Source organism: Helicoverpa zea, chromosome 24 (assembly GCF_022581195.2).
Source record: "Helicoverpa zea isolate HzStark_Cry1AcR chromosome 24, ilHelZeax1.1, whole genome shotgun sequence".
Taxonomy (NCBI): Eukaryota; Metazoa; Arthropoda; class Insecta; order Lepidoptera; family Noctuidae; genus Helicoverpa; species Helicoverpa zea.
Genome location: NC_061475.1, coordinates 4,143,656 through 4,158,583, shown reverse-complemented (window position 1 = coordinate 4,158,583; position 14,928 = coordinate 4,143,656). Strand labels below are relative to the sequence as shown.

The 14,928-nt window shown below is 36.0% G+C and overlaps 2 protein-coding genes across 5 annotated transcripts; one reads left to right on the top strand and one right to left on the bottom strand.

The window, feature by feature from the left end:
- The first annotated feature begins 1,653 nt into the window (after nucleotides 1-1,653).
- Nucleotides 1,654-12,466, top strand: LOC124642284 (vacuolar fusion protein MON1 homolog A). Of its 4 annotated transcripts, none has more exons than XM_047180640.1 (8): nucleotides 1,654-1,950; nucleotides 5,303-5,553; nucleotides 5,966-6,123; nucleotides 6,462-6,662; nucleotides 7,080-7,240; nucleotides 7,562-7,820; nucleotides 8,564-9,038; nucleotides 10,550-12,466. In XM_047180640.1, the coding sequence occupies exons 1-8, from the start codon at nucleotides 1,812-1,814 to the stop codon at nucleotides 10,688-10,690; spliced, it is 1,785 nt and encodes a 594-aa protein (XP_047036596.1). In that variant the 5' UTR covers nucleotides 1,654-1,811; the 3' UTR covers nucleotides 10,691-12,466. The 4 variants fall into 4 exon arrangements, with proteins under 4 accessions (XP_047036596.1, XP_047036597.1, XP_047036599.1 ...); XM_047180641.1 differs by having other exon boundaries at nucleotides 1,655-1,950; nucleotides 5,387-5,553; XM_047180643.1 differs by having other exon boundaries at nucleotides 1,857-5,553.
- Nucleotides 12,467-12,696: 230 nt separating this feature from the next.
- LOC124642285 (pre-mRNA-splicing factor 38-like) lies at nucleotides 12,697-13,951 on the bottom strand. The gene is made up of 2 exons (XM_047180645.1): nucleotides 13,194-13,951; nucleotides 12,697-12,942 (listed from the first exon to the last, which is right to left on the bottom strand). The coding sequence occupies exons 1-2, from the start codon at nucleotides 13,856-13,858 to the stop codon at nucleotides 12,720-12,722; spliced, it is 888 nt and encodes a 295-aa protein (XP_047036601.1). The 5' UTR covers nucleotides 13,859-13,951; the 3' UTR covers nucleotides 12,697-12,719.
- Nucleotides 13,952-14,928: the final 977 nt, after the last annotated feature.

Below are 14,928 nucleotides of genomic sequence, written 5' to 3'. Positions count from 1 at the left end.
TTCCGTAAATGTAAAAAGGGACTGGTGTAAGCTATTTTCGGTTCATCTACATCCAACAGATTGGCCTATTTGGTTCCAATTTAGCTCCCCTACTAATATTAGTTCTTGATACGACGGCGATGTCAGCAAATTGTCCTGAATATTTTCTTCTTCTTTCGTGAATAGATTTACCTAAGGCTTTGTTTTGCAAGGAAATGGTTATGACAGCCGTCTAAGGTATTACATAAATGAAACAGCCAGCAGCAATAATTCGCTATCTTAAACATTTATCTTCCATATTTACGACCTTTATAGCCCTTTTTACTCCAATCGGCACAGCCATTAGTCTTTGAAAGCCTACCACAGTAACTTTCAGATCTCATAATCTAACTAGCCTTTTCCCAACTATATTGGGGTCGACATCCATTCTAACTGGGTGCAGCAGAGTTCCAACATTTTACATGGAAATTCCAGCTACAACACAAAAAATAATATCCCCTTCAAACTTCGCAAACAAAAGAACATAAAGCATTGTAGCTTTGGAGTTATTAGACCGACACTTAATCACAAGCCGTCACGCACAACAAGACAAGCTTCTAACTCCGTCTCCGAACTCTTCAAAACTCACTCACTGACTCATAAGTTGTCACTCTCAAACCCCTACTAAGATGCAAAGGGGATATTAATTGCTAAATAATAGGTACGGGTTTGTCAAAGGATCCCCTTTGAAATGAGGGATATATTTTATGGAAAGATAGTGTAGGTAAGTTCTGTATGCATATAAGTAAGAAAACTACCAGCTTCTGCATGTATAAAAGAAACCTTTATTTACCCAAAAAAGTAGGCAAAGGTACACTTAAATTCTCAGCAAAATTTTCCCATTTGTATTATTGCCCGAATTTATCTTTATAGAATGTGTATGTAAATGTGTAAAGTTACACCCGACATAAATCCTTCTCCATAAATTGCTTCTGCAAAAATCCACACAGAAAAATGCCATAGTCATCCTACGACTTCCATAGCAATAAAACCACGTCTTCAAAACTTCCAGTTCACTCTCCTAAAAGTAAGACATTAAGGTCTGAAACTACACTATCGAACTCAGGTCCGTTAACCGTTTGATTACACCCCTTTTCGATATACTAAAAGAATCCCACGTTCATCCCACTTTAATAAAATCTAATGGGGAACCATACCTTGAAGACGGTAATGGGTTTATTTTGCTAAAATTTTAGGGGAGGTATAAAATTGTGCTGCGACGTAGCGGCTACGATGTCCGGCTACGAGCGTTTACGATTTTGTTGCTGATCTTTGTTACGAAGTTGATATTGTTAATCAATCTTTTTAGTACGCGGTAAAACATTTTTTTTTAAGTTTGCTATAGGCATAGAGATTTGAAATCATTTTGGCGGCATTTTCCTTTGTGAACTTAATAATTCTTGGGTCTACATCGAAGTTTTTGTCTATACTTTGATATAAATTATTATAACCATTTATCAAAATCCTATGAAATGACTATTTCTTCATAATAAAATCACTCATAAATCATGATATTATCAACAGCGTACACAAATAGTAGGGGCTTTTATACGTGGATCACAGAATTCACAAACTTCACTCTCACAAGTCGTGAACTCTTACAAATGCTTGTTTTATTGCCACCACTTTTTTACTGGTGGCAACACCGTCTAAAAAGTTGCCAGAAGACAAATTTGAGGGACGTGATGTCTTTAGTTATGTCATACATACAGTTGGTAACAAATAAGTTTGTGATTCGCATTTGTAATGTACCATTGTTATTATTAATGGCAGGTATATATTAGAGGAAAGAAATGATACTACTTTACGTGGGTACAAAGTATGAGGGTAGGGTGACAAAAGGATTGGAGTATTCAGGCTGTGTGTGGGTTTTCTGGCCTGATTTGACACCTGCACTGCAAAAAAGAAACCAGTTGAACATAGATCGATATTGTAAGTCAACCTCTTTTAAAAATACCCTGAAAAGTAGTGCAAGTGAATCCGCAGAAAACAACTGTTATCAAACAAACCTATTGAACCTTTTGTAATATAACTGGTATAAATAGGCATTTTACCCATATAATCTAACCAACACGAAAATAATTGCTACACCGCAACACATTGAAGTACTACAAAATGTAATCAAATATTTTATAAAGAACGCAATTTATTATAATTAAATCAATAGAAATGAGTTTCAATATATTAATGGGATGAATTCGGACAGGATACATGTGGAGTGGCTTTTGTTCTAAAAATAAATTCCTTTATATTGCCTTGATGGGCAACTACTTGAATAGACGTTAATATCGGGATGCATTCTATGTGACAAAAAACCTGTCATGCAGTTTCACGTGTGTTCGTTTTTTCTCCATGGTATGAACTGAAACTTGTCAATTGTATGCAGAAGCCTATCATTACAATCTGCTCGGAAAAAAACTGAGGGAAAATCCAGTGGAATTAGGATGTACCTAAAATACTCACTACTTGAGCAAATTATTGCCATTATTGGTATCTAGAAGAAATTAACATTCCTCCTGAATGAGGCTTTGATACCTTGACCTTTATAAGAAGATTCTGGTACAAAACAAGTACAATAACTTGGGGTGACGCATAAGAACGATCTAAGGAACTCCTCACAATTTTCAAAAATAAAGATAAAGCAAATCCCCGGAGTCTTCGATAAAAACTCTCGAGAAACATTTTGAGGTCACAGCTTCGAGGTTTAATAAAAAATTTGATCAGTTTAAACAAAGCATTTCATATTCATGAATGACAATAATTCTTGTGGAGGCCGAATAAATTAGATACTGGGAGTTGTTCTCAAGGATCATAGAAGGGAGGTCAGAGATGTAGATCAAGGAATGTGGCATTTTCTCAATCGCGGACTGAACTATAAAGTTCTCATTTTTCAGATGTCATAAATCAGATCAAGCTTGTCTGCTAGATTTTCAATTGACTGAAAATGACTTCTAAAAGTAGGAGCATCTATCTATGTACTAGTTAACAATTTTAGTGTTTTATATTGTTACAATAATATCCTTCCACGTACTTAAAAAACCCTCTAGCCCAAAAAATATATGCATCCAAACAAATTGTGTATCGTTCTTTCTACACTCGAGGGTTTTTACGAGAAAAAAACTTTCCTGCCCCGAATTTACTTGCATCTCACGTACCTATTAGGGATGGGGGACAAATAAGACGTTTATTTAAACAAGGGTGCAGTGTAAGGGCGCAATATAAAGCGAGACACCCCTATTAAAGTAAGAGAATAGAATTAGGTACAGGTATTTGTTGACTTGTTTTGATGTAAAGAGAATTGGATGTCAGGGGTTCTGTTGAGTTGCAATTGTCATCAATGTGGCTTCGTTACCTATATGATTACTGAATTTTGATATCTACTATTTGAAAACTAGAATATACATGAAAGAAATATTTTTTGGCCGTTTTGTAGATAATGAATAAAATAATGTGTGATAATCTCTCTTAACAGGGGCTCACGACGAACTCTTCTTCACTGAGTGTACACTATTGCTGCTGACGGCATGCGTAGTCTTCATTTGTCAAAAGTACCTCACTGTAGTCTGATAGCTAGGTCCTTACACGATGGTCATCAAACCATTATTAACACTGATGCCCACCACCAAATAACTCCGATTAAACCTACAAGAATTCATCCAATATTTTCTCACAAGACATTACTGGTAGCTCGTTTATATTATGAGTAGGTACTAGCTGGCATAGGACCTCCAAGAGAGGAGTTATCAGTGCCTTCCGCATGGTCGGCCTTGAGGCATCGCTCGTGAACCCCTGTGTCCAATCGTCGACAATTTGTTACATTATTCTACTTGAATTCCTTGCCACGTTTCCACTTTCAGATACTTTTGTTGGAGATAAGGGGTTTGGAGGTTTAAGTGTTTCAAGGGTCTGTTGTTTGGAAAGATTAGGTATTATCGAAAAATTTTGGTTCGACCTGTAACTTAATGATGCTCAAACGCATAACTCTAAGTGTTTTTCAGCAACAACAAAAAACACCTAGACCGACCCAAATATACCAAAGAAAATAGGTTCTACGTAGGTTGAAAGGTGTGTAATTAAACTTAAATGTGTAAGTCTTTGTACAAACGCTTAAGAAATAATTTATTCAGGACGAAATTAGTTCTACTAGGCGCGGGCACTACGGTGCGTACTAAATTATTAATGGCCATTGTAATTATCAACGTTAATTAAAGCTTTATTTTATCTTTTGTTAAAAATAGGAGTCCAATAAGTAGGTCACTACCTACCGTCCACCGTAACGAACGTTGAATATGCTTTGTTTGGCGTAGGAAATTTTTTGAAACCTGTTCTAATTCATTTGCTTCCAATCACGGTATTATGCACGTCCCTGATAAAATGTCTTCTACGATAAATAGTCACTACCGTCCACCGTAACGAACATAGAATACCTATGCTTTGTTTGGCGTAGGAAATTGTTGAAACCTCTTCTAATTCATTTGTTTCCAATCACGGTTTTATACACGTCCCTGATAAAATGTCTTCAACGATAAATAGCCTAAACCGCGTGAAAACAATTTTGCGAACCGCATGAAAAGATTAGCTTCTTCAACCAACCAACCGTAGATTGTAGGTATTAGTAGGCACCTACAATCTACGTAATATTAAGAAACGATATTTACGTGTGTGATCGTCAAAATGTTTGTTTTCATTTATTTTTTTATTAGAGTGAACAATATAAACCACTTCTCTAGACGATGCATAATCGGTGTATTTATTTAGAGCGTTTAGAAAGTACCTACAGTCAGCGAACCCAGGGCATCAACCTCGCTATTACCTTTGTTACATAAGTTGTAAAGACCTTGGTAGCGCCAATCAGAATGCTGTGCTCTGCTTCCTCATTCCTAAGTTCATTGCTAAATTCTTTGAGTACATTGATCCATTTGGATTGCTGAAAAAAGTTGTGCACTTTTTATATATTTTTTTCGTAATAAAACGGCAACATTTAAAGCTTCTATCAATGTTAAACATGTCAACGCCAACGCAATGTCAATGTTATGTCATCGTGACAAAACACCCCATATTCCCGCATTCCATACCTAAACCTAATTTCGCAGCATCAGAGTGAGATAGCCGATAATATACGTACGAGAGTAAAAGAGAAATCGTATGACTAATTGTTTTATAACAACTTTAAAATGGAACGCAACATCTATAACATTATTGATGCCGTTTTGCAGTTGTAAAATATCTTATAATAATTTATAATTTATTTGAAAATTACTCGTTATGGCTTCCACATCTAAAGACGTTCCTGCGGCTGTCATTCAGGATAATCCTCCTGATGATTTGGAACCCGGTGCATGCTACGACAGCATCCTAAATCCGACAGATTCGTTCGAGGAGTTCGCTTCGGAGATGAGCTCGAGTTTACAAGAAAGAAATATATCATTGGCAACCAAAAACAGTACTATAAGTGAGATTCAAAGTGAAATTATTGGTGAGAGTTCTGCTCAGATGAAAGCGACGAAGTCTAGTGACGACTTACAAACTAAAGATGTAAGTTTTTTAACCGATTTCTTACTAATTACTGTGCAATGTTATTTTAATGGAAACAAGATGATATCAGTGGTATTAGGTCATTAATACTACATCAAGAATAAAGGTTTTTGTATTAAGTTAGTCATTGCAGGAACCAGTAATCACCATCTGAAACCAGAGAGCTCTAATACAAGGTTACAATTTGTTCTCTTCTGTTAGCAACCATATAATAACTAACCAACCACGGCAACCACCTGAAGGCTGCTGAAGGCTTTCATCATTATTCATAAATGGTAATTGGTGCTATCAGCAATGTGGACCGAATTAAACACCATAAACATCTTATAAAGAATCATGAAGCCAACTATATAGAATGGATATTCCAATGTACTAATGTACTCACTAAGAAAAAAATTAATATTATTTCCAGGAATCAATATCAGCGTCAACGAGCCACTCCAACTTAGTGGAACAGAATGGTGATGAGACAGACAATGAGAAAGATGATTATCTTCAATCACCAGAACTAGTGAACAAAGAAAAACATGTGTTCATACTCAGTTCTGCTGGTAAACCTATTTATTCTAGGCAAGTATGATATTTTTTTTATATAATTTGATATTTTTTTCAATATTGTAGTAGTTATTGTAATAATCATCATCATCTTCCGTTCAAGCAAGATTTTTGGGATAGGCCAAGTATGTCGATCTTGGTTTATTTAAGCCCTTGACAATACTTACAAGCCTGTTATGTTGTTGTAAACTCATAAATATCCAGCATCTGGGCTGCAGCTGAGAAATCATATGGAATAGTAATAACTTGTTATACCTATGAATCCAACTTAAGACCTCATTTTATTTTTATTCACAATATTTTAAGTTGAGAAAGATTTACTGTACAATAAAACTTGTAATAATTTCTTTCAGATATGGTAACGAAGACAAGTTGGCAGGCCTCTGCGGGGTCATCCAAGCGCTAGTCAGCGTAGTAGAGGAACAAAACCAGGATATATTGAGATCTATCACCACAAAGGATTGTAAGGCTGTGTTCTTAGTGAAGGGACCTTTGATATTAGTTGTGGTATCAAAGTCTAATGAGAGTGAAACACAACTTGTTCTACAGTTAACGTAAGTTCGGTAATGTGCTAAGCTATTAAGAATCTATTATTTATATGTTCTTGTGGTTAAATATGAATTATACTGTCATTTAATGTGTAGATTAATACACATTATAGAAGAGAACAGTCAAAAAATATTGTTTGGAAAGCAGTGGATCTTCTTTTCATTATCCTTCTATGAGACAGAACTGCTGCCACAGACAAAGCCTAAAATAAAACATTATAATAATATACATATCTCGCTAGGCTTCTAGAGTGGCGTTTACTATGGAGATATTTACTTACTGTCTATCTCCCGCGCGTTTTCCCCCCTACCAAGGGAACTTCTTCCTGTACAAAGTATACACTGTGTTACTGCATAATGTAGCTTCCCAACAGTAAAATAATTCGTTAAGTAAGAGCCTAAAAATATATCCCTAAATTTCAGGTATGCATTTAATCAAATAGTGTCAGTACTTACTCTAACACAGCTGAACAGAATATTTGAACAAAGAAGGAACTATGATCTGCGAAGACTGTTGTCGGGGGCCGAGCGACTTATAGATCACTTACTTATATTTATGGAAAAGGATCCCGCATTTTTACTGGGTAAGTTTATGAATGACGAAAATCGACGATATCTTAAGAGAATTTAAACAATACTTAAGGCAAATCACTAAAAATCTAAATACAGGATGGTACATGACTCAAGTCTGTGTCAAGACGTACCTACGACCTGTGTTTATTTCGCCACCAACTTCTAGGAACAACAAAAATACTTTTAGCTTTTAAAATCGAATGCAGCGAACCTTACAGTATTGTTTTCAGATGTTTAGTGTTTTAAAAGTCGATTTTCTTTTATTTTTCAAAGAGGTTTTTAATGCTAAATACAAATTACTATACCTAATATTCTAACTTTCTAATTCACAGGCGCAGTCCGCTGTCTACCGCTCCCCGAGAAAGCCAGAGAGAACATAACAAACGCTATACAAACTACTTGCAACAAAATAAGAGATTTGGTCTTCGCTATAATGCTGGCTGGCAACCAACTGATTACCCTAGTACGAATGAAGAAGTACACATTACATCCCTCTGATATACATTTGTTGTTTAATTTGGTTCGGAGCTCTGAATCTTTTAAGACGGCGGAGAGCTGGACCCCGATTTGTTTGCCGAAGTTTGATTCAACGTAAGTATATAGATTTATAACTGCACTGCATTATATAACGCACCCTCAGCGGTTTCACCCACGTCCCGAGGGAACTACTTCGCGCATCCGGCTATAAAGTAACAACGAAAGTAAAAGAACAAAAAAAGATTTCAAATCAGACCAGCCTAGTTTTTCCTACGATTAGAGCGTTCAGACAAATAATTATGATATAACCTAAAAATATTTTCCGATCATAAAAATTAGGAGATGTGATATCAACATTAATTACCTATAGAGTGTTTTAGTAGGTCGTGGTGGCCTAGTGGGCAAAGAACCAACCTCTCGAGTATGAGGGCGCGGGTCCGATTCCAGGTCAGACAAGTACCAATGCAACTTTTCTAAGTTTGTATGTACTTTCTAAGTATATCTTAGACACCAATGACTGTGTTTCGGATGGCACGTGAAACTGTAGGTCCCGGCTGTCATTGAACATCCTTGGCAGTCGTTACGGGTAGTCAGAAGCCAGTAAGTCTGACACCAGTCTAACCAAGGGGTATCGGGTTGCCCAGGTAACTGGGTTGAGGAGGTCAGATAGGCAGTCGCTTCTTGTAAAGCACTGGTACCCAGCTGAATCTGGTTAGACTGGAAGCCGACCCCAACATAGTTTGGGAAAAGGCTCGGAGGATGATGAGAGCGTTTTAGTAGTACATACTTACATTATTTTGTCGATATATTCTAAAGTATTTAAAACATAAGTTTAATGTTCATATTTTTATTTGCAGCGGCTTCCTCCACGGCCACGTATCCTACATCTCAGAAGACTGCCAAGCCTGCCTCCTCCTTCTAACAGTACAACGCGACGCATTCTTCCCTCTCTCCCAAGCTAAACACACAATCGCCGAAAAACTTCGCCGTTCAAACTGTCTCGTAGCCATCAACGACGCTTTAAACAGGAACGAAGAATTACCTACAACAAACCCTCTAAAACACATAGGAATACCTGAAATCAGACATTTTATGTACAAGTGTAAATCTACTGCCCAATTATTTACGTCAGATCCTATAAGTTTAGATAAACTACAGGATTATAGAATGAGGCATAAAGTAGGAGGTGATATTATGGTGAAAAAGGCGGAAAGGCTGTCTGATATAGACTATGTGAGGAATTATAGAAGGTTTTGCAGTTCTATACATTGTACTTCGACGCCAGCTAAGCTGATATTTCGGTCGAATTCTAGTGACACCGTTTTGGCTTGGGTAAGTGTATTTTGTGTATGATTATTTATTGTAATGGCTATATAATCCCCCGTCATGTTTAACAGCCTTACTTATAAAATCTCTAATCACTTTCTAAGCAACATTTTAACTAATCACTACTTAAAGTTTTAAGTAGTGATTAATGTTAGTTAAGACATACTTAAGCAACATTTATAAGTAAGAATTTTCTTAAACAGCCCTTAAGTATTACTTATATTTAATTCACATTTATAAGTAAGGCAGTTAATACATAATATCTTAATTCTATGTAAAACTGTTATGTTGCCGTCAAATGAATACTAAGTAATAAATGTATAATTTGAAGCTACAGACTATGCCGAAAAATACTTGTCGTTTGTACTTGTTGTGTTGTAATAATCCCAAGAATATATCTCAAAAAACCACATTTATTCATGAAAACATTATGTATTCACTCCAAACATAAAAATATCTTTACAGGCTAGAAGTTGGGAACCCAATATTTATTTATTTATTTATTTATACTTCATGCACATTTCGTACAATGGCGGACTTAACGCCTTAGGCGTTTTCTCCCAGTCTACCTTTAGGTGGTGGAGAAATAGCAGTGGTAGGTGCAAGGTTTTTGTTTGGATAGTTAGTTTAAAAGTATACAATATATATATAGATAATAATACATAATATACATACATACATATAATTGCCAGGAGAGATAAAGAAATAGATAAAAAAAAAAACAATCTACGGTAGCGATTCTGCCAATTTCCTATGGATGTGGTCGCGTAATTTCTTTTTGAATGTATAACGACTGTTAACCATCCTGACTTCCAGAGGTAGCTCATTCCAGAGAAGAATAGATTTAACAAAGAAGGAAGAGTGAATGATATCTGACCGGTGAGCAGGGCAGTGAAGAAGACGATTATTAGAGGAGCGGAGATTTTTGCTATGTTGAGAACATATATATTGGAAGTGAGGAGTTAAATAAGAAGGCGTACAGGGAGAGTGTAGAATAGAGAAAAGAGTAGTTAATGCCCTCATCACACGACGTTGTCTTATCGGTAGCCATTTAAGTTGCGCTCGATAGGCTGACACATGATCGTACTTGCGGAGATTAAAAACGAATCGAATGCAATTGTTGAGAAGCCGGTCAAGTTTATTGAGCAGATCTGCATTCAGGTCATAGTAGCAAACATCACCATAGTCGATTATGGGAAAGATTAAAGTTTGCATAAGCGTCGCCTTCACGTTAACTGGGAGAAAATTTTTCAAGCGATAGAGGAACCGCAGCGTGCTGGTCACTTTCTGACTAACAGCTGCAACCTGTGATTGCCAATTCAGCGTGGAGTCAAGGTGTAGGCCAAGATTTTTCACAGTGCAGCTGTAAGGAATGTTAACCCCGTTAAACACTAACGTTGGTAAACCAAGACCAACAACTTTGCTCATAGCTCTCGAACCCCCAATAATGATTATATATATAATGATTTAATATTGTAGCACGCTTGAAATTGTACCTGTAACTATTTTATTTTCAGGTAACAAACGGCTTTGAACTCTATGTAACATTCGACCCCCTAATGGAAAAAGACCAAGCCATCAAAGCAGTAGACCGTCTACTCAAATGGATCAAGAAAGAAGAACAAAGGATTTTCATAATGCACGCGCCGACCTTCTAGCTAAAATTCAGTGTGCCTTCACTCAGTGGCATGATTAAAAACTCTTTGAATCGCAACTCTAGTTCTGAGGAGTGCCTATGATTTTTTTTTTTACTTCTTTTTCTTCTTAATGGCTACATGGTCAGGGAAAATTATATTAGCAAAAAATAGAAGGAAAAACAAACAATTGATTAGGACTGGGTACTTTCAGATTACCCGCGAAATTATCTATTCCTTTTTATCGACCCACTGCTGGGCACAGGCATAGAAGGATATTATTTAATGATTGGATAATTAGGTATTCGTATTTCAAATTGCAAAATCAGGCAGCAAATATATGACGAACGAATTCAACGCTACGCTTTATGTATTTTGAATGTAGGAAATCAAGAGTTTCAATCACTGTTCATTTTTTCAAGTTATGCTCATTCGATTATGCATTGAAAAATAAAAACGTGCTTTTGATATTCGAATTAGTAGGTATCTCCCGAATGTGCCACAGGTGATATTTTTTGCATTCTTTTTAAATATGTTAAATTGTTTTTCTAGTGTTTAAATTATTTTTCTTACAACACATCCAAAATCTTAATTTATCATACCTGCTCTATATTTTATTTATGTGCTACCAACTGTATACAGATGAGTTTAATTATCTCTCTATTACTTAGTACGCAGTCATATAATCCTTATTATATTTCAGCCGTAACTCTGCTGTTTAAGAAAACTGCTGAGCCTATCTCTTTAGCCTCAATTATAAAATAGACTAAAATTATCTATGCAATTCACGCCAATTATGTTTTCATTTCTGAAGTAGTTATGTTGATAAATTCACTATAATGAAGCCTATAATATGGAAATGACTATCTTCGGAATAGCAATCTTAGTTGGCGTGAACTGTAGGTACATATTGTAGTCACATGAACAATAATATAACGTATTATTTATGAAATTAGTGCTAGTGAATTGTAAAAAATAAAATAAATTAATGAAAATATAGGTACCTACATTGAGAAATCAAATTAGACTAATTTATTGATTGCAAATGAAATTATTGAAATGCATTTAGCATTAATATAGTGTTTATAAATTGTTAGATAGATGTTAAAAGAAAAAACAATATGAACTTGGGGGTTTTATGCATAGACAAGGAGAATGGCAAAAATCATGCATGACTTACCAACTATGAAGTTATAGATATTTTTCAGGAAAACTGGACTCAAAAAATTTAAAAGAATATTAGTCTCCTCCTTGTCTATGTTGTGTACATTATGTAGATAGTGAAATAAAAATGAATATGCTCATATTTTATAGTATGAATTGTTCTTCCTATTAGATTTTCAAACTTGTTAGATTTCAGTTTAAAATATGACTGTCGGAAGGCATGATGATTTTTCTATAATTATGTATTCAATAAGAAGTTGTCTACCTATATTCCTTCATCAAATTACATATATTTTTTGTTAACAATCTCATATCAATATGTAACGAACTTTTTATTCAGCTTTTCTGTTATATAAGTAGTGCTTTTATTTATGGCAAATTATAATCATTCAAATTTAAGTGCAAAAATGAGGTGGTGCTATACTTTGCATATAGATTCATCTCATTCTCATAATGTAATTGAATTTATCATTATATGAGCTTATGTCCGCTAATAGTTTAGCCACATAGAAATTAAAATGTACATAATACAAAATGATTGTACTTGTAAATGAAATGTTTACTTTACAGAGAATTATTTTTATGATATTGTTATCATAACTTTTTTTTAAATATACATGTCAATTCATTGGTATATCCATTTATTTTGCTTTGTTCAGAATCCTCCTTAGTCGAGAATAAAATATTACACGCATACCTAACATAATTATTTAGTCTCAGAGGTCTACTGACCAAATATCCTATTTCTATAGAATCTCATAAAACTGTGTGTAGAAAATTATGAACTTGACAATACAGTTTAGTTACCTATCAACTAACTAAATGATAATATGTGATTTATCTGTACCATAATAAAACTACCATCATGTACTTCAAACATTTATTCTTATCAGTATCTACCTCTATCTCTTCTTCTATCAACATCGTGTCTATCTCTGTCCCTTCTATCCTTCTCTCTCTCCCTCTGTTCCCTAGACCTGTCCTTTTCTCTTTCTTTCTCCCTCTCCTTTTCCCTTTCGCGTTCACGTTCCCTTTCTCTTCTGCGGTCACGGTCTCTGCTGCGAGATCTGTCCCTTTTACGGTCCTTTTCACGTCTGTCTCTTTCCCTTGACCTGAAAGATAGAGTAAAATTTGTGTTATGGCACAAGTCTATCTAGGTTATATCAAATTATACACAAGAAATATTAAACAGGGAACAGTGCTTTACATGCCATACTTATGTTTTTACAATAACTAGGAATAGCAGCAGTTGGAAAGGATAGTTTATTAAATGGTTAATCCATGGATGGCTTTTATTACATCGTACTGTTAGGTTAAAACCTCTATACACAATTCAAAACTGCTTAGAAATAAAAATACGAACCTGTCCCTCCTTCTATCTCTGTCCCCTCTTCGCTCCTTTTCTCTTTTGTTTTCTTTTACTTCAGTGTCAACATTTTCTTCATCAGACGGCATTTCTTCGTCCAAATCGTCATCAAGGGCCGAAACTTTGGGCTCCAATTCATTATTCTCTTCTAAGAAGTGGCGCTTCTGTATTCTTGGCAGTATCACGTCGCACAGACGTTCCTCACGAAGAAGTTCGTCTATAAACTCATCTACGTGCACAATCTCGAACTGACCTTCCCGGTTTTGCCGCCTCAACTTCCTATTGTCGTTGTAAAGAGGTTCCAAATACTTGTAACAATCTACCGAAGATCCTGTAAGCCTCATGTAAAATGCTCCCAATGCACGCACATATTTGAACTCCTCGTTCTTTATGAACTCAACCACAATATCCTTTTCAGGCTGGATCTGTAACATTTTTAAAACTAAACACAAAAACGGCGTCGGATAAATGAAACCGCCGTGCACGCCTCCGACGTATCGTAATTCCATGGCTTTGTCGACTAGCAATTCTGCAGTTAAAGCGAAACATTCTTCCTTCCAGTATTTGGAGTCGTATATACGCGATCTGATAATCTTTTCTATCAAATATTGGGGATTTGTGCCTCGTATTGACTTCGCATCTTTTACCGTGCGGTTCGCCATTTTTGTTGTGACAGAACTGAAGTGAAAGTGACAGATTGGATTGTTTGACAAGTCACCTTTTTTTTCATAAGGTGAAGTTTTGCTCTCTTGCCTCTTGCAGAATCGTCGCAAACATTTCGAAAACACTGCGAGAAATAAAAATAGAATAGAAGTTAGACGTTTGAAAAGAAAAAAAAAACGAAAAGAAACTGCTCAACTCGTGGCTCCTAACTGCCGATAGTAGATATTATATGACTTTATTGAGGCCAATGACGCATCTAAGAGCCACATTTCAAACCTGAAAACTGAGTGCCTTCGTATAGCTTTACCGTAGAAATGAATAATTTCCTGACAGAGGTCTCACGCTCGTGGGACCTCGATCGTCATGGATCGAATGTGTGGACGTGTGGTGTTATGAGAGCGGACAGGGGCCCGATTCTCCTAATTTTACTTAAGCGACATACGATTCACGTTCGACTCGATTCGACTGAGATCCAATCCCGACTCGATTACGATTGAAGCGTATGTGGCATTCCGCTATTTTTTCTTTGAAATAAACGTTTTTATCCTTTTCTGTCATTCAATAATGAATCATTTTGTCTGCAAATGATTTATTTCGATTGCAAAATGGTTGTACAGCAAACTACCGTATAGACCAAAATCACCAAAATAGCAGACCAATCGCACACCAATCAAATGTCAATCGAATAAGTTTGGTCTTTTATTAGTAGCAGAATGCCCGATACGGTTAAGGCACTTGTCTCACCGGCAACGATTAACGAGTAACGAGTGGAGCTAGAACTAGAAACGAGTTAGCGAGACGCGGGGAGCGAGTGCGTAGTTCCGATATTTGTGTAGCTCGGCTATAAGCGAGTGTGCGAGTGAGGCGGGCGATTACTCGCAGAATTCATCATCATCGTCGTCTGAACTAGATAACAACGATAATTCAAATGATTTTTCGATATTCATAGTAAATAAAAAAACCGTGTACTTTTAGAATGGCACTGTAGAGAAATGACCACTGGTTGCTCACTCGGCGTGAGTTCTAATCGCTTGGCGACTGTCGCCGAGCGAGTGTTATCTTTCATAGC

Bases quoted from the DNA above. Each gene is read 5' to 3' on its own strand.
- LOC124642285 (XM_047180645.1), bottom strand. From the start codon at position 13,858: ATGGCGAACCGCACGGTAAAAGATGCGAAGTCAATACGAGGCACAAAT. The intron at 12,943-13,193 runs GTTCGTATTTTT...TCTATCTTTCAG, and splicing joins AGAGATAGAAGGAGGGACAG to GTCAAGGGAAAGAGACAGAC.
- LOC124642284 (XM_047180640.1), top strand. From the start codon at position 1,812: ATGATACTACTTTACGTGGGTACAAAGTATGAGGGTAGGGTGACAAAA. The intron at 7,821-8,563 runs GTAAGTATATAG...TTTTATTTGCAG, and splicing joins TTGCCGAAGTTTGATTCAAC to CGGCTTCCTCCACGGCCACG. The intron at 9,039-10,549 runs GTAAGTGTATTT...TTTTATTTTCAG, and splicing joins GTGACACCGTTTTGGCTTGG to GTAACAAACGGCTTTGAACT.